The 19,338-nt window shown below is 52.7% G+C and overlaps 1 protein-coding gene across 1 annotated transcript in view; it reads left to right on the forward strand.

Annotated features, from left to right (window-relative positions):
* Positions 1 to 15,312: 15,312 nt before the first annotated feature.
* LOC309684815 (E3 ubiquitin-protein ligase TRIM36-like) overlaps positions 15,313 to 19,338 on the forward strand; it is a gene marked incomplete at both ends in the record, with an annotated part of 212,212 nt that continues 208,186 nt past the window's right edge. Inside the window, 1 exon segment of the mRNA XM_082500674.1 lies at positions 15,313 to 15,357. Coding sequence (XP_082356800.1) covers positions 15,313 to 15,357 — 45 coding nt within the window.

Genomic DNA, 19,338 nt, shown 5'->3' on the forward strand with positions numbered 1-19,338 from the left:
TTGTGAAGCCTGTCCTTGAGGGTACCCAAACATGACTGAACTAAGTCCCAAGCAACGGGATCCAGCTGGGGCTGCTCTGAGCAGAAGCTTGGACTGAAGACCTCCAAGCGTCTCTACCAACCTCTATGCTTCTGTGGTTCTTCAAAGGTGAGCTGTCCTGCCTTCCCCAGATGGGCAGCGACAGCCACAACCTTGTGGAAGGCGGCCTGTCACACTACCACCCAGGCCCTTACTTCAGATGAAGAGCCACTATCAAGCATGGGGGGCTTTGCCACTTGCAGGGCACTGGGTCGGTGGGAGGGCACTGAGGACCCCCAGCCCTCCTGGAACACTGTTGCCCTCTCGGGCAAGCAACATGGCGGGCAGGAGTGAGCCCCAGGAAAGAGGCTTTTGGCCCCCTTGACCCTCCTCCTCTTCCCACATTTGGACACGTTTCAGGCCACAGCCCCCCCCCGCCCAAACATACCCTATTTGGCCACACGCATCAGCCACAGTCCCAATCAACATCACAATGGCTTCCTGATGTCATCAGCCACCTCACACTGCCTGTTCTTGGGGACCTATAAAAGCAGGGGTCCCTGCAGCTGGCCCACAGTTTGCCGAGCTTCCAGGCCCTCGGATGCCAAGCATGCTTGGAAGGAAGAGGAGCTGGAGCAGCGAGGCCCATGGCTGCCCACCTTTGTGTGGAACGCCGCAGAGCCGCTCCCCGCAACCGCAGAGGAGGCAGGCTCATCCCAGGAGGAGGAAGCAGAGGCGGCACACCACTCCTGATGGCACAAGTGCGGATGACCTCGATTCTATAATCAGAGGCATGGAGCGCCTGACCATAAGCTCACCAGGAGACAGCGTGGAGCCCAAGCGCATCTGCCTGCCAGGGAACAGCCAGAGCAGTGAGGCAGATGGCCGTCCACTTTGGCATGGGACGCCACAGAGCCACTCCCTGCAACCAGGGAGGAGGAAGGCACCTGCCAGGAGGAGAAAGCGCAAGCAGCGGAGGAGGAACGTCACTCCTCATGGCACAGGTGCAAGTGACCTCGCTTCCGTGATCAACGGCACTCAGCGCATGGCTGTAAGCCCACGGGAGAACGACGTGGAGCACAAGTGCATCTGCCTGCCAGGGAGCAGCCGGCGCAGCGAGGCGGATAGCTGCTCAGCTTGCCGTGGGATGCCACAGAGCCGCTTCCGGCCACCATCGAGGAGGAAGGCACCTCCCAGGAGGAGGAAGCGCAATCGGAGAGGAGGAGGAACAACAACATCATCACGCCCCATGGCATAATTGTGACTGCCCTGGCTTCTGCAATCAAGAGCATGCAATCCACAGCATGCAATCAACTGCAACACATTTTATGTCTTTTACTTATTAAATTGGGTTGGTGAATGTAAAATTTCTGGGACTGATCTTGCTGTTTGTGCCGTAAATAATTTAAGCAATTAAAACTCGTTCCGCTTGGTTGGTGGTGCTGTTATGGCTGGAGAGACCCATAACAATTTATTGTCATTTAGGCAATCATTCTATCACCCGATGAGCTCTCCCCACCTGGGAAAGGGAATTGGGTAAAACAAGGCAACCCGGGAGCTGAAGTATAAACATGTTTAGTAGAGTTAGATTAGGTAATTAACATTAACAGCACATTCTCCTTTTGCTCCTCATCACTTGTTTGTAAAAAAACCTGAAAATCAAAGAAGCGGCGGTGTGTTCACACCTCCTCCCTAAGCCCGCTCCTCGCTGCGGGTGCTGCCAAAGCGATGCCAAAAGGTGGGAATTTGGGGAAAATACCCGGCACTGTATTGAAATACAGGTCCAAAAGCCCCGCGGGTGGATTTAAACCACCGCTGCCCCACGGAAGGGCTCCACGTGCGGATTCCTGCTGCAAGTCTTGCTGCTGTTCCGTATGGCTTCAAAAACCTCAAAGTTCTGACGCATAAACAGAATCTGGACCAGATTCTCTGGCACCAGGACGGCGCGCCCATGCTCCAGGGCACCTTCCCTGGCAGCGAAGGCATGGTCTGGCAGGAGGATGGTGGATGGGGATGGCAAGGTACTGCCGGCTCAGCCGCCCCGCGGCCGGGAAGCGATGCTCGTTGTTCTGCCACCAGTGCAGCGGCTGGTGCTTCGCTTGCAGAGGGGCTCCAGGATGTAGTTTTCCAGTTGCTGGTGGATCTCGGGGTTCTCTCCATGGCATCCTTCCCCAGAAGGATGTCGTAGCTGCGCATGGGTCCTTGCGAGTAGGCAGCTGGCTGCCAGCATCTGCGCCTGTGGCTTTGGAATCCGAGTTTGACACCCCAAACTGGGTGGCAGATGGGGACTGGTGGTTGCAAACCCACAACAACATGGTTCTCACTGGCTGGTGCAGCTCGCTTCTCAGGCTGGGGCTGAGAAACCGCATCTCCTGAAAGCGCTACCCAAAACAGAGGCATCTTCGGGTCTGGGGTTCCCCTGATGGTGCTGGGGGTCCTTTTATGGTGTCCTGGTTTGTGCTGGATGGTCCCTTGAGGACACTGCGTGTCCGCTGCGGTGTCCTGGTGCTGTAGTAAAATCCCTAACATGGGTTCAATTACAGCAAGTCTGCCTTTACCAAAGACAGCAAACTCTCCTTTGGAGCAGGGAATTTGAACACAGAGAAAGGCATTATGTGCAATCTACTCCTTGGTGTATGGATTGGACAGGGAATCAGTCAAAAGAGAAGATAGGAAAAATTAATTTGGCTCCTGCTTGGATAGCAGAAATCTACAAGAGGCAATAGAAGTCAGATGGTTGAAGAAGATCTTGCTTGGCTTTGAGTTTGCCCGGACCAGATGGCTGCAAAGCCTATTGCGAAACCCAGTCATTTTTGTGATCGTAGTGATTTTTGTTTGTGTTTTGTTTGGATGTCTTAAGAGCATCGTTATCGAGCGATCATCTTAACCTTATGTATTAGTATGTGTATTAGGAAATGAGGCTCACTGAAGTACAGAAAGACTTGGGTAAGTCTCAAGGGGGGGGGAATTGTTGTAGTAAAATTGGTATAAACTAGGAAAATTAAATGTAAACTGTAATTGAAGCAACAAAGGAAACCTGCTGCTGCTCAAGCCCTCTCTACTGCCCCAACTCTATTTATTTACCTAATGTCAAAATAGAGAAATAGTTAGTAGACACGATTTCTCTATGATTCAGTTAAGGAACTACCCAGCAGACAGTGTAGCACTGTCGATAAGCAGGGTATTCCTATCAAGAGAGCGACGAGCTGTAGGCCTGGTCAGCAAACCCAGAAACCCACTTGGAACTGCCAAGATCAGAGGAAAAGCAGGTAAAAGGTGGTTCCGGCCGGGGGGAGATGGTGACCACTGGCTCATTGACCACCTCCCCAAATGATACCACCTATTAAAAAGAAGGAAAAAGAAGACAGAGTCTGCGTACTCATTTACTCATTTACCCAATCATTAGAGGGAATAACAGTGACTATGTATTAATTGTTTGAATATGTAATAATCAATGTGTAAAAGTGGACTTTTGGAACTAAGGTGTGAGCGCTCCTGTTCTGGGACAAGCACCCATTTCTGCACATTAATGGCATAAAATTAGAAATACCTCTGCTCTGTGTGTTATTGGCTTGCCCAGCAGGTAAAGAACCCAGATTTGGGACGCCACTGGGCTGACTGTAAGGGGTCCTGGGCTGCCCTTATGGGGTCCTGGGGGGGACTCTTGCAGGCCAGAGGGAGTCTGGGGCAGCCCTTCAAGGATCTGGGGGTCCCCTCTGGTGCCTCTGGGGAGGGTTTTGTGGCTGGAGAGGGCCGAGCTGGTTTCAAGAGGTGCTTCCTCCCTTCTCCAGCCCACCCAGCTCCCCTGACACAGTCACCCCCCCAGGCTGGTGGGTGCCAGCAGTGCCAGCCTGTCCCACTGGGTCGGGCACTGAGGGGGGCACAGCCCCAGCCGCGGGATGGGAGGAGGAACCATAGCACCAGGGATAAAACGTTGGTCTCTATTTCTTTAACATTTCCCATGGGGAGCACCCCAGGGTTCCGCAGCTGCACCACAGATGGTGCCATGAGGGACTCCAACATCCCCCCCTGTGGAAAGATTACTGAAAATGATCAATAATACAGCATTGGTCACACGTTAAGGAATGGTATACAATCAAAAGGCTTTTGTGTGAGCTGACTCGGGCAGGACGCAGGAACGACCACAAGACCACGGATGAAAGACAAAGAACAAATGTGATCTCAATACCTCGCGAATCGGGGAGTCTCCACAGCAACGCCCGGACAGAGGGACACACGCAGGGGATGCAGGTGCCACAGGGTGGGAGAAAGTCCTTGTTAGCAGCAGCGTGAGCTCCAACTCGCTCTTCTCGCCTGCTTTTCAAGGGTTCAAGCAGGCGTAGTTTTCCACTGTGCTGTGACCTTCTTCAAGACCAAGGCAGTGATCTCCCATATGCCAGATAAGGTGTCCCTAAGCCCATCCCAGGCTCACGGTATCTAAGTGCGGATATTCCACTTGAGAGCACACGGGGCTGAATTAGTGTGATAGATGTGTTGTCCAGCACCCCAGGTGCGCGTCACTTGAGCGTGTTTACAGTCCTCCTCGCCAATCTTCTGTTACTTTCCCACATTCCACCCCCTCGCTTAAGAGACCGCTTCTGCTGGGGCTGACAAAGTTGGAAATGTTCATTCAAACTTGTGGGGTGTAATACAGAGTAATTTACAGAGGCATGAAATAAACACACATAAAAAAGGAAATAAACAACTCTCTAAAGTAAAGCTTTGAATCAGGTGTCCCATTCCTCCTGTCAAGAAATTAAACCCCTCAGCCAGCCGGGCACCGCCAGTACGTTGTTTCACTGGATGCATTAAGTCCTGGAGGATTTTGAATGTCTTGCTTCATGCTGACTGCTTCCTCAGTTATGTTGGAACAACACGTGTTTTCAAAGTCGAAGCAGCATTTCTGACGTCGAGGGAGGAAACAGTCCACCATCAGTTGGGTTTGTAATATTCATTGGCGTACAGCTGTTACCTACTCAGAAGAGAGAGCAATGAGAGACATTAATACCAAAACCACTTTGCACAGTGTAGTTCTGTAGTACAGCTGCTGGGGTTGATGTGCCACGGAAACAAGGTACCAGAAGACCTGCAGCTGCTAATCTTCCCTTGATACAAAAGGCAGATGAGTTAGTGACAGTAGAGGCTGACCAAATCTAAGTATTTGCCTGTTGGTTTGTCAGAGCTGTACCCAGGGCATGCGCTTGTAGCACAAGACTACACAGCACGAGTGGCCAACCTGTGACAGGGGAGAAAAGCAGCAGTGTCATCTCCTTCCAGTGACACATAGACGTCGCTCCAGCTCCTTCAGCCAATATTACTCTAGATTTGATACCCTCATGTGGGCTAATTGCCCATACAGACTGGAGAGCTGTGGCGTGCACTTTTTCAGATGGAACTTCAACGTGATGTTGTGTTTGCAACACCGTTCCGATGCCGTCTCCTCTAGATAAGACGCAGGTATTTGTCGAAGGTACCTGAAATACAAGAACTCGAGAATCTGATACTAATAAGTGATGTCAAATAAGAGGGGAAGTTGGGGTATAATGTATTGTGGAGCCTTGTAATGCCTTGGACCAAAATCCTACAGGTTCTTTCTCAGTTCTTGTCCCAGTCATCTGCCACAATCCCGAGAGTGTATCATCTGGACTTGTTCCTTCTAATTCAAAAGGATATTCTTGCTTAGGAGTGTATAATTGCAAATGCTCAATCAAAGCATTTTTGCAGGCATCAGAGGCTTCTTGTTGCTTGGTCCCCTGCCAGAAAACTTTCTTTCTCATTATTTTCTGCAGAAGGCACATTAATATCACCAAATGTGGGAAAAAGTTCTCCAATACCCTAAAAGTCCCCAAAGGTCTGTAACTCTTTTACTGCGATGGGCACAGGAAGCTGCTGGGCTGTTTGCTGTACCCAATTTGGTATTCCTCTCATCTGTCCATGCCAAACTATTCCCCAAAATTGTACAGTAGCACTCGGACCCTGTACTCTCTTGGCATTCATTGCCCAGCCTCAGTCCTGCAAATGCGCTTTCAGCAATTTGGCAGCTGCTTCACTTTCTTGTTATGACTCCGCCAGAATCAATAGATCATCAATAGAACGGTAACCAGTAACAGTCCCCGAGCATAGTGCTAAATCAGCTGCTGTCATTAGGCGGCAAATGGAGGGACTGTGTCTGTATCCCTGAGGCAATACTCGGAAAGTACAGTGCTTTTGTTTCCAGGTCACACCTTGCAGTGAGGGGGCAGGCAGGGTGGAGGGGGGTGAGGAGTTGGTGGTGGGGCAGGGGGCAGTTGGCTTTTTTTGCATAAACGCTAACTTTTGCCATCGTCGAAACCTTTTTGATGCTGTGATCCCATCTATTTCTGGTCGGGGGATACTGGCTTGCACAAGATTATTCCACATTTGTTTCCTTGTAACCTGTGCTGTAACTCCCCTCGGTTTTGCCAGCTTTACTTTATTCACCACCTGCACAGATGGTCCCGAAATTGCAGCCCCAATTTCCCTCAAGGTGTTTCCTAGGGCACCTACAGTACCCACAGCATTTGTCACATGGGGCTTAGTGAGGCAGGCGCTCCTCTCACAAACTGCACTTTGATACTTCTCGTCACTGCTAAACTCTCCGGATTGCACCCTGTACCCAACACATGAGCCATCCCCACCTGCTGCACCAAATTAGTACCTTTCTCCATTGCACACCAGTTTCTGAGGGATGACACTGATCCAACGGGTTCTGTATATGCTGCTGAAACTGCTGCGCACAACCACTGATACAACATCAGTGCAATAATGTCTCGCCTGGCAGGACCTCTGACATTTTGCAGCTGAGCATATCCTCATTGTGTCTGATCATCAATGGCTATAAGGCTTACTAAATCTTTTCCACCTGCTGATAAAAGAATAGATGTAGCTCTACTACCCCAAGATTGCAAAATCCATGCCGGCATGCCTTCCTCACTCTTTTACTGATACATCTCTAAAAACTCCCTTAAATCTTTCAGAGTTCCTCATCTACATCCTCCTCATTAACAGGAGGTCCCTAGCAGGTACCTGCGAGCACGGCACCCACGTTGGTCTGCCTGCTGACCCTGGCCCCTAAGCCAGCTCCTGTCCCACCCCGAGCAGCAGGCAAGTCCACCTCCTCGCCTTCCCACACGGCCCTTCCTGAAGAACCCGCGTCTCTCCACTGCAGCTCTCCCTCTGTGCCATTTACCCACCACACCTCCACGGTCCCAGTGTGGTCACAGCCTGGTAATCACGTGCAGACTTCTGGCCCTGCTTGGTGGTACTCCGCGCAGTGTGCAGGAGCATGCCAGGCATGTCAGGGAGGTACCAGCTGGGCTGGTTTCCCACCCGGGACGGGTGTGAGAGTTCAGGGGGCTGCACGTCTTTGCGCTGTGGGGTATGTGTGGACTCCATCTCTCCTGCCCCTACAAGGAGTACTGGGATGACACATGGGGTGTGCACAATCCCTTTAGATTGATCCACGCCAGGCACAGGCCAGTCAGTCCAGCTGGGAACAGCCCCAGAGCTCTTGATTTTGTATTTCTAGGTGCATATCGGCAGCTGAGAAGCCACCCAGCCCCTTGGCTAACTGCCACTGCTACAGCCACTGCTCCCAGCATCTGCCCCTCTGCTGCGGTACCAGCCTGTAGTGCCAGGGAGGAAGAAAGAAAAGTGTATGATCATATGGAGAGGGAGAAGGCAGAGATACCCCACAGGCATCTCTCAGGCCACCCGCGGTGGGAGGGATCTGCTTGCGAGAGAGCCTCAAGGTGTCTGTGAAGTGGGAGAGGCCCCTGATGCCCAAGCCCAGGAGAAGGTCCCAGGTACAGCTGGTCAGCCTGGGGCTGAGACCTTGGCTGTCCCATAGTGGTATGCCCCCTCAGGGCAAGGCATCTTGGGGCAGGACATGCTCTCCAGTTTGGAAAGAGGAAGCTACAGCCATCAGAGGGATCCCTCTGCCTTCAGCCAGGACTTCTACTGCCCCCGTGGAAAGGCAGTCCCCTTGGGGGTCAGGGAGGTCCAGCCTAAAGCCGGCCTCCAAAACCTCCTTCTGTCTGACGAGTGGTGTCAGAGATATCCCCTCCTTCCCCCAGGGCTGCCCTCAGTGGAGGGATGGGTCCTGGAGCCAGGGGAAGCACCATCCCTTCTTGGACACAGTTACCAGGGGAGCTGCCTCTGCTGCTCTCCACACAGCCTGTTCTCAGTGACGTGCTGGAGTATGTTCCTCTGTGCCTGATGCAGCTCCAGCCTCTGAGGACTTGGGAGGCTCGTGGAGAAAGGTGGCTGCAACAAGAGGGCAACATCATCCCTCTGCCGGAGACCCCTTCTTGCCACCTCAAGTCCACACGCCCACCCTGTCCCACATCCACCCATCCTTTAACCCTGCGGGTGGGTTTTGGGCCTTGGCTTGGGAGGGCAATCCACATCATGCCCATGGTAGGAGACATCAGAGAGTGTCCTGTGCAACCCCAGGACGCAGGGACCCCCTGGGCATCTCTGCGGGGTCATGGCTGCTCGACTGCCCCAGGCTGTGGCCCGAGTCAGCGCACACTTACTCAGGCTGGAGTCTCTGCAGCTGGGCTGCTGCTGCCATCTCCTCTGCGGGGAGAGGCTTTCCAGCCTTCCTCCACCTCTGGCTGACCTCCTTTCTCCTGGGCTGGGCTGGAGGGTGGGGAGTCCAAGTGCCTCCAGTGCCGAGTGCCTGCCAAGGAGGAGACGCTCTCAGCAAACCAGAGAGCAAACAGAGGTGCCCTTTCCCAGAGGACCTCCTGAAAGGAGCCTGCAGCGGGACCTGGGAGCCAGGAGACTCGGCACCGCGTGCCCGTCCTCACAGATGGCGGCTGCTTTGCCTCTCGCACCCTGCCGCCCACCTCTCCTGCACGGGGCTGAGCAGGCAAAGCCCTGCCCTGCACCTGGGGGTCAGTCCTGCTCCCACCCCCTGCCACCCCGGCTGCCGCGACAGAGAGGGTGGCTGCTGTCTCAGCGCTGTCAATGGCTGCCTGTACCTGGGGCAGCTGTCAGTCCTCCCCTGCAGACCAGGCTTCCCACGCCCCCCATTCGGCCCTCGCTTGTTCCTGCCGCTCCTGTCACGGCATCTTCAACCCGTCCCACTCTGCAGACAGCTCCTGACCTCCTGGAGGGCAGGGAAACGCAGCAGGAGGCAGGATTAGTCTTGGCTCCTGGAGGGGCTTCCTTTGGCTCTGACCCGTGTTGGTGCCCCTGCCTCAGCCGCTCGGTCGGCAGCGCTTTGCCCCTGACAGATCAGGGGCCGTGGAGTCATGCCAGGCTCCTCAAGTCCTGGCAAAACACAGCAGAGTGACCAAGACCTCCACTGCCAACCACCTGGAAAGGACTCGCACATTTTCCATAGCCCCTGTCCACAGTAAGGTGTTCCCTGACCACTCAGGGGGGAATAAAAGGCAGGAAGGGCGTGCAGCACCTTCCTTGTCGTGAAGCAGATCTGAAGGAGGTGACAATGAATGCAGGCCAAGGGATCCTTTCAGGATGGCTCTCTGCACAAAGAGGCCTTTGCCGAGTCTCAGACAGCACAGCAGTTAAAGCAAGGCAGGGCACGTACCTGTGGTGCTCTCTTGCAGTTTTCAGAGGATGGGAGGGCCACGGTGGGCCTGGCTGGAGGAGCTGGTGCCTGCCTGCCCGCCTCCTTGGTCCTGAGGGAGCTGCCTGGACACGGGGGGAGCGCACTGCAAAGAGACACCAGGAGGAGGCGGCATGAGCACGGGGCAGGTTGGCCTCCCGTGTGCATCTGGGATCAAAGCTTCCCAGGCTGGCAGAAGAAGCGGGGGAGGTGGGGCCGTTTCCCATGGCAAGGGGGGATGAGCCCTGAGCCCCTTCAGGCGGATGGGAGAGGACTGCACCTCAGGTCTGCTGTAAGGGCAAGCAAAGTGATGCGGGCTGCACTCAGCATCTGCCGTCTTCCCCACTCAGAGGCCTGCAATGAGGCAAACAAGCTCATGAAAACCATATGGCACGTGTTGGGGACCTCCAGAGTCCCTACAGCCACAGTGTCCAAAGGGGATGGCTCTCCTGCATGGCTGCAACTTAAACCTGGAAAGCAAACGATGACACAGGCTTGAAGAGGGCTGACCCCTACCCTCTGCAGCTCCCCAGCACTAGTCCTCCTGGCTGTCGTGTGAGGCGTGGCATCCCTCTCCCTCTGGGGCCATGCACGCCTTTTATTGGCAATCTCCCCCCAACACCAGAAAACTTGCCTCTCCGTGTCCTCTCCATCTGCACTTGGTTCTCTCTGCTGGCAATGACGGCAGGCTGGCTGCGAGAAATGCGATCACGATGCCCAGTCACTCCAGGAGAATACACACGCAGCCCAAACTCAGCATTAGTTAAACAGAAAGCAGTCCCTTCAGGACTGATCCCTGACTCGACGCCTAGTGTTGAGCCCCTACAACGCGTGTTCCTAAGCAGGAGCTGGCAAGCCACCCGCTCGCTCGAGGGCTGCAGAAGAACGGCACTCACTTTGGGAATGCATGGGGAACAAGCAGCTCAGCTCCAAGCTAACGGCCACAGTGCAGCAGCCCTCCCTCGCGCTTGCTGCTTGCCCTCAGCTCAGGGAAAAGGGATGCTCTTTGCAGCTCCCTGCCCAAAACTCTCCGACGTGCTCCTGCTCTGCCTGTCAGCAAGGGTCCCCCAGCACAGCCCCGCTGCCTCCCGACCCCGCTCCTGGCTGTGCAGCAGATCTGAAGGGAAGCAGTAGGGAGCCCCTCAGCAGTGCCCAGCAGTGCCCAGGCCTCTCCAGGAAGTCCTGGCAATGCTGCTTTGCTGGGGTGACCTCCCTGTGCCATCAGCCTGCGTCACGTGAAGGTGTGTTATGACACCTGCAGGGAGGGGGCACAGCTGGGTAGAGAGGAAATAGGTTTCCCATCTTGTCCTGGGAATCAGCGATCCCCCTTTTCCCCAGTCCTTTTCCAAAAATCCCGACTGCCCCCTGCACCAGCATGTCTCTGCCACTGGCAGCCCGTCCGGGCAGGTGGGGTTTAGGGATGGGCTGCGGCTGGGCAGTTACGAGAGAGGGCATCGAATGCCTCTGGAATGCATCGGCCCCTCCAGCATGCTCCAACACTCCTCTCCGCTGCGTGTGGCTGCTGCGGCAGGAGTAGGATGGGATTTACGGCACTGCTTTTGCCTGGGACGGAGTTAGTTTGCTTCACAGCAGCCCAAATGGTGCCCTGTTTTGGATCCGTGACCAAAACAGTCCTGATAACACAACGCACTTTTAGCTGTCGATGAACAGGGCTTGCACAGCAGCAAGGCCTTCTCTGCCTCTCATGCTGACCCACCAGCAACTAGCCTGGGGGTGGGCAAGAAGATGGGAGAGGACACAGATGTGACAGCTGACCCCAACTGACCAAAGGGATATCCCACACCATAGGACGTCGTGCTCAGCAATAAAAGTTGGGGAAAAATAGAGGAAGGTGTTGGGGGAAGGCTTTCGCGTTTGTCCTTCCAAGTGACTGTTATGAGTGATGGAGCCCTGAACATAATGAGTAGCAAAAGGTGCAGTTGCTCTAAATTTTGGCATCTGCTGTCATCTCAGTTGGACAAAGGAATTTCCCAACAACCTCCAAGGAGATGCCCCTAGATCTTGCCCCGTCTCTCAGAGTTGCTCCCTTAGAGCTTGCAGTTCCCTGCACGTACCCTGGACCAACTCAGTACCTCCCATGTCACCAGGTGTTTGTGTCTGAGCAGCTCACCACTGCCCTCCACCTCCAGTCATTAGCAGCAGAGCCCAGACAAGGAGCTCCCATGAGGGCAGCTGTGTTGTGCACACCTGAGCTGAGGCAAGAGGAATCCCACCTCCTTTGACAGATTTGTGGTGTGCATGGGAGGGAACCAAGTCCCCTCCTATCCCCAGGACTGAAAACACCACAAAAGGTGCCTCAATTGACTCAGCTGAATCCCTTCCCTCCTCAGGGGTAAAGGAGATCCCTCCCTGGCACTGTCTGGTTGTCCTGCCTAACGATGGGACAAGGCAAGACAATTCTCATGCCCAGCTGCTTTCCTGGAAGGAGAAATGACACTGCTGGAAAGAAGCCTTTGACCCTGGCTGAGAAAGGGAACATCAGTGATTCCTTCCACAAAAGGAGCAAGGAGACAATTCTGAGAGAATGAGGTAACTTCAGAAGGCGGCCACCCAGCAACCAAGAAAAACAAGAAATCAAGAGACCACCAACCAGAATGAAGCGATTGCACTTGGGCATTGGGTGATGGGCAGTATTTTCTGGGGAATCTGTCTGTAAGGGTATAATTGGGGTGCGCAATCTGCAGTAGGGGTCCCTCCCTGGAGGCAACAGCTCGAGCTGCTCTTCGTGTCGGGTAAATAAACCACCGAGTTACTCAGCAGACTGGCAACTCGTCTTCTGCGAGGGGCAACCTGGGGCTGAGCCCTGTTGGGGTGGTACACACATAATTCCTACCACAGTCTCACTGGCAGCTGTGTAATTCCTGAAAGAACAAGCCAGAGGCTTCTCCTGCCCTAACACCTACTCAGACACAGATGACATTACAAGCAGCTGCACAAGCCAGGTCCTGCTCCTGCTCTCAGGCAGGCACCTCTTCAGGCACATGGGACAGCACAAGCACATGAAAAAGCCAGGTGTGACCTTCTACACTATCACCTACTCGCCCAGCTGTGGCAGCACAAGCAGCTGCACAAACCAGGGCCTTCTCCTGCCTTAAATCCTGCTCAGCCACCAGTGACCTCACAAGCACCTGCACAGCAGGAGCACCCTTACTGCCAACCCCCAAGATTTTGCCCCTCCATCCCTGTCTCCCACTTCCCCAGGCTCTCCCCTCTCCCAGGCACCTTTCTCACCTGCTCCATGACATCCCAACATCTCCGGCTGTCGCTGTGTTTGTCTGGCAGATGGTACCTCAGAAGCATTGTCCCAGCCACATCACCTGCATCTCCTTCTGCTCTCATCACTACTGCACCAGCTGTCTGATGAGCTTTTGCACCTCATGCACCCTCCCATCCTGCCTCTCTTCTGCTCTTAAACCTGCAAGAGAAGTGACAGCCAGGCGGTGCCCCCTCTGTGGCATCTTACCAGCACCTGCCTGAGATGCACAGCTGGTGGGAACTGTCACCATCAGCCCCAGCATGGCGGGAAGTCTTCTCTTGGCACAGCAACAGCTCTGGCCGTGCTTGGTGCGTACCGTGCTTCCTGAAGGAGAACCACAGCACTCAGTGCCTCCTGGGAAGAGCTGATTTGAAGGCAGCTTTGCCGCAGGTCCCCAGGCCGCTCCAGGGGTTCTTCCTCTGCCCCGGCTCGGCCACAGGTCCCTCATCTAGCTCCTTCCAGCAGGATTTTGCAGGGTCTGTTCCAGCTGTGAGCACTGGGCCAAGGGCTCAGGGCACAAACAGCCCCCACCCCCGAAGGCCCAGCCCACAATGCGACTCTGTCCCCAAACTACTACACCTGCCAAACAGGCTCTCCTGCTACCGCAATGATCTTCCCTTTTAAGAAGAGCTTACGTAGTCGCACACCATGAGAGGGCGATTTGGGCTTCAGCCCCAGAACAAAAGAATTCCCATTACAGAATCTCAGCCAACACCTCCAGGAGCCTCTTGTCAGCGACCCACAAACACTGTGTTGCAAAGAAAGCTGACAGCTAATACAAAGTATTATAATATAATATAATAACAAAGTATTATACTATGTATAATACAAAGTATATGAGAGCTAATACAAAGTATCTTCTACTGTCATTACCACCGGTCTGAAACATCTCCAAACCATCACTCATGGATGTCGATGTGGACATCTCTGCCTGACAAGAGACGACCGGCCCCAAAACTGGATCTTAGGGTGTCCTGGCTCTACTGAAGCCAAACCATTTAGAATAAGGATACAAACAAGTTTCAGAGAAAGCAGCATAGTTAGTGAAAGAGGTGAGAAATGTAATGTGTCTCAGCCACCCCTAATTTCACAGGAAGTTTCAAGAGTTTTTGTTTTTTTCTTTTTTAATCACTGCCCAGCACAAGTGAAAAAGCACACACCCACTCTTTTAAGGAGAATGAAAAACCACAAGAGTAGGACTGTCGAGATCTGAGCAGCTCAACCACTGCCACAGCATTTTCTGTCCCTACGAGCAGTCCTGCCCCATTCCGAGGCACTTGGAAAGCACCCACAAGGACCATCTCACTCACTGCCTTAATCACAACGAGCAGTGGCCTCGGCACCCTGAAGCTGTTTCCGTCACTGCACACATGCAGTTAATACGGCCTTTCTTGACGCAGCCTCCTTCCTCATGGGACTTCCCACCAAGTACCATGATGGCAGCTCTTCACTGTATGTCCACAGAGCAGCTTCCACCCACTGTCCCCTGCTCACAGCAAGAACAAACAGCCCTGTCCTCTCCCCTGCCCATCTCCACGCTCGCTCAGGAGGGGCTGCTCACGCGCCCCTTGCGGCCCGAGAATTCCTAACAAGGCTTGTGGCTAGAAGACAATTGAGACAATTTAAAACCAGAACTAACCTTTGACTGGCAGCACTGTCTTTCTCAGTTCTTTGTATTTCTTTCTTCCCTCCGGAGTACATATCAAGATTTTCCTGACTCAAAGAAACAAGAAAGGTCAGTCACAAACACACAGAAAAGCAGACACCCACAGACTTGAGGCCAGCACAGTAGCACTCTCAAGGCCCTGCCTATACACGCAAGATTAAATTAACAGACTCCTCTCCCACACACGAAGGCAATTCCAACTCAAGGTGCTGTGACCCACACCCCTCTGTATCCCCTCAGGCCCTCCCCTCCTCGGGCCCCTCGGCCCCGCCCCCGGATGGCTGTGACTGACAGCCCAACACCGGCTCCGCTGATTGGCTCAGCCCTGGCCAATGGCACGGCGAGGGAAGACCCCGTGGTGAACCAGTGGAGGAGGTGACCCTCACAGCCTGCCCGGGTCTCGGGTACCCGTCGGCGGCCTGAGCCTCTCTTCCCCCCAGAAGGGCGCTCCTGGGTAAGATTCGAACACTTCCCCGGGACACTTAGAGATCTCCACAGAGTGGTTTTATAGCTTAGCGCATTTGTAACCGAGCTGCATTACTGACGTCTGTAGTATTTGCACGGGCTTTGCAGACAGTCACTTATGTATTTATTTATTTATTTATTTATTTATTTATATTTTATTTAGTTAAGCTAATTTTATTTAACTTTTCCTTTTTTAGGTTTTGTTTAGGGAAGTCATTGTCCTCACGCCCGCAAGTTCTGCTCCAGGTCAAGTGAAGCCCCATGGAACTGGCCCTAAGGGCGGCGGCGGCTATGGACCAGTGCCCCTTCAGCATCGAGAATGTGGTTCATTTCGAGGTGAATCTCCCTGTTGTTTTTTTTTTTTTTTTTCAAAAGCGGGGGCTGGTTTGTAGCGAGGCTTAAAACCCCGGGTTGTGCCTAAACGTGGGGCTGATTTCAACCTCAGGGGCTGCGACTCCTTCCAGCTCCGACTCACAGCCCTGGCAGCACCGTCAGCGCGCCGGGCTCAGCGTTCTCTTGTATTTTGGAGGTTTTTTTACAGATAGGCAGCAGCCGGGGATATTTAGCAGCTGTGTATTGGTGGCAGAATCCATGTCTTGAAAAATCTTTGGGGTACAGAGGTGAATAAGTGGGGTTTTTTGGTACCTCAAAACTGTTTCTTGTTTCTTTGTACCTGTAAAAAGATGTTCAAATCAATAAGGCTGAAGAAGACGGTAACAATCATAACACCTCTGTTTTGCAGGAACTTCACTATCATAAAATTACACCCTAGACAGGAATATGTTCTGTTGGTTTGTTTTTTGTTATGAGTCCTTGCAACCTGCTCTCCAGCTGGAAGTGGGAAATGCAAAGGCATTAAAATGATAGATTTGCTAAATATGTTGCAAAGGTCTGTATTACTGGCTTTCCCTGAAGTGGGGAAAATACATCCTGTTTAATTGTTGTTTGCATTTGAAATTCTCTGTGAAATGGATTAAGCAGTGTGGGCTTCTTTTTGTGGGTCTGCCCTTGGAAGGAGAGCGCCTTTAGGAAAAGGCTTTTCTGGAGGGGACAGAGAATTTAATTGCTGATGGCTATAAAAGCGCGCCCTGTTTGGGTGGCCTGAAAACAAAACCCGTGAAAATCCATGACTGAAAAATGAGACTTTCTCCTAATGATCAGGGCTGGTGTTTCTACTGATTCGCCCATGAGTAACAGCTCGTTTCTTACTGGTGGCTGAGGACCCTTGAATTGTTTCCCAAAGCCTAAGGCAGCGGGAAGGGCTGGGGTTGTCCGATCACTGCAAATCAAATAAAAGAGAGCGGTTTGGAGTTGTCTCGTTCCCTCTGTCTTTTCCCAAGAAAGAGGGGTGGAAGAATGGTAGAATTTGTTACATTGAAGGTCGGTGGTAATCCAAAGCTGCAGAGCGAGCTCGGTGCCCGTGGAAGGGGAACTGTGCTCTCAAGTGGAAATACTTGGTGTCTCGTTGCCTGTGGGACAGAAAGGGACATCAAGAGTCAACCAAACGACTTTCTCGCCTTCAGAGATGAGGCTCTGGAGGTCACAGTTAATTAAGGGGAGTTGTGGAAGTGTGCTTTACTGAGCAACATGCTGCGTCTGGCTCGGGGACTAAATGTCTCCAAAGTTTGGGGTTGGTTTAAGTGCTTTTTGGTTATTAGCTGGATGTCACTCTTCCAAGCGCCTCTTGCCCTCTCCGGAGGGGTTTGCTGCTGCCTCCTGCGTTGGGCCGAGGGGACCGGCAGCCCTCAGGACAGGGAATTTCTCAGACGAGGAGGTTAAACCCTGTCGGTGCTGCTTAAAAACTGCTCTGATGTTACTGCGGCAGTCACGATGTGAAATCTGGTGGCTTAGGGGAGCCTGAGATTTGCATTCCTCTTAAGTGCGGGGGATTTGGGGGAGCCTGGGTGGTACAATCCCCTTCCTGCTCCCAGATTCCTGTCGCTGACCCTGCAGCGGGTGGTTGGAAGAACTGATGCCCGCAGCGGCTGAGGGTTGGCATGATCCCGACATTGCCAGAGCTCTGGAGCTGAGGAATGGGAGCGTGGCCCATTTCCATCACGGCTTGTGAGGGAAATAGTGCGGTTTGATATAGTTGCGGTGTGGAAATGGCGATTCCTCTTTACACGTGTGCTTACAGGGTGTACGCAGGTGTTTCTTAATGCCTGCGAAGCTTTATGAGATTGGTTAATGAGTGTTGCTTTGCTGTGCAAGTGCAAAGTGTTATTTTCATGGAGAAACAAACTCAGATGTTCCCTTTATTTTTCTTTTGTTAAAGGCAGAATGCCTATTTTAAAGCTTTCCTTGCAGGCAGAATAACATCTGCTTTTGAGGATTGTTTCTTTCCCTGCAGGGTGGAAAAATCTACAGCCTCGCTAAGGCCGCAGAGGAAGAAAACTCATCAGTTTTCTAGAGAAAACTGCAGTTTGGGGGGGGGGTGGGGGTGGAGGTCTGCCAGAGCGCCTTTTAGCACCTCGTTGGGCACATTTCTTTTCCCTCAGGGCTGAGATGTAACATAGCCTTTTCATTTGGCTGGGTTTTGGTTGTATGAATTAATGGGTGTTTCAGTGAGAACCACAAGACCTAATTTCTGAGTCTCCCTCCTAAGAATTGTTGAGGGACGGAAGCGGGACAGGGAGGTAACCCGAGTGAAATGCTGAAGGCTTTTAAGGATGGAATGAGGAATGGCCGGGCTTGTTCTGGTCACACACTATGACAATAAAAGGCCACAAGTTCCCCGTGGGGAGGTAAAGAACCGACAATTTGAGAGAGCCTTAATGGATTTGCCTCATCGAAAGGTTACCCGGGCAATACGGGGGTCACTCTCCATCTCGTTCCTGGTGAGCTGCCTGCCTGTTAAGACCATCATTGCATTATAATCACAGAGGCAGGCCCTGAATTGAGGTTTGGGAAGCCATTAGCTAATTTTATGGTAATTCTTTTTTTTGCAGAGTGAGTCTGTGACTCGGATCTCTCTGCTGCGGATGAGACACATCCTTCCCTCTGCTTTCGCAGTGGCCGCTTTCCTTGGGCACAGGGACCGCACAGCCCTCTGCACGGCTGTGCCGCCTTCCTGCCCGGCCAGCTTGTCCTTTACTGAGTGACAAAGCAAGTTTTGCCCTGGAAGAAATAAAGAGATTTTTATACTCTCTGTCCTTCTGTGCAGCAGTGCTGTCCCAATGCAGCCTTGGGAGAGGTGCCTTTCCTCCAGCTCTTGAACCATGGCAGGGAAGGGACCTGCTGTCTCATTCAGATGGACGAATTTCATTGTTCTTCGGCAAGCAATGAAAGTGGTGACAATTGTTACCTGGTCCACCCTGCCCTGGGGGTCTGCCCACTCCTCCCTTTCCCTGTGGGAAGGCTCCGAGGATCTCCCGGGCTATAGGAACAGGCAGGCAGTAAGGATGCTGTGCTGGGGAGCTTTGACTGCCTTTGCTGTCTTCCTCCTGCGGATGGAAAGATCGATCCGCAGCACTTTGGAGCTCACCTTCCCCAAAAGCTCAGGTTGCCTTTTGTTATCCAGAAACGATGCATTTTTCCATGCAGGAAACAGGACTATTCAGAAATTCCAGCACAGTATGGAAGAAAAACACGTTTGGAGTTTTAATGCAGGTCATTCTTTTTTGGTGTTGTGGTTAAAAATTGACGTCTGTAACTTTGAAACTAATATTTGTATGCTTCTGTCAATGGATACAATTCACGTAGCCGCTCAAAGGAGAAGGGATCTTAACCGCCTCTCTTATTTCAGGCTCTATCATGATGATGCCGGGGTTGATGTCCCGCTGGGGATTTTTCTCCAGTTCCCACCTTTTGCCGCTAAATGAGGGGCAGAGATTTCCCTGCTAGACATGCAGTTAAGTCTACGCAATGTGAGCATGGTTGACGGTGATTAAACTATTTTGTTCAGAGGCTCCTGCCTTCCAATGAAAGTCTGGAAAAGTGAAAAAGGATGTGCCTTTCTCCTTTGGGATTGCTGTTGTAGCAGAGGGGATGGAAACAGCCCACCGGGGTTTTGCTCCGCTCCTGGCTTTGGCTTGGAAAAAGCCCCAAACGGCTCAATCCCTGTGGGGCCGACTCTGAGCTGGGTGAGGAGCAGCTGTGCCAGGAGATCCGGAGGGTCCATCTCCACAGCTTACATGTCCAGTGAGAGATTTCATTGAAAGCAGGTAAATTCCAAGAGAATAGTGGGTGGTGTGCGATGATGAGTGCCGTGAGGCTAAAGGATGGTCTCAGCGGAAAGATTTTTATCTTGAGTGGATTTTTTTTTATATATCTTTCGGGCAGAATGGACGGGGACTTTGGGTTTTGGCTGATGAAGGA

The sequence above is a fragment of the Vanellus vanellus genome (genome assembly GCF_965231255.1).
Source record: "Vanellus vanellus genome assembly, contig: HAP1_SCAFFOLD_44, whole genome shotgun sequence".
NCBI lineage: Eukaryota > Metazoa > Chordata > Aves > Charadriiformes > Charadriidae > Vanellus > Vanellus vanellus.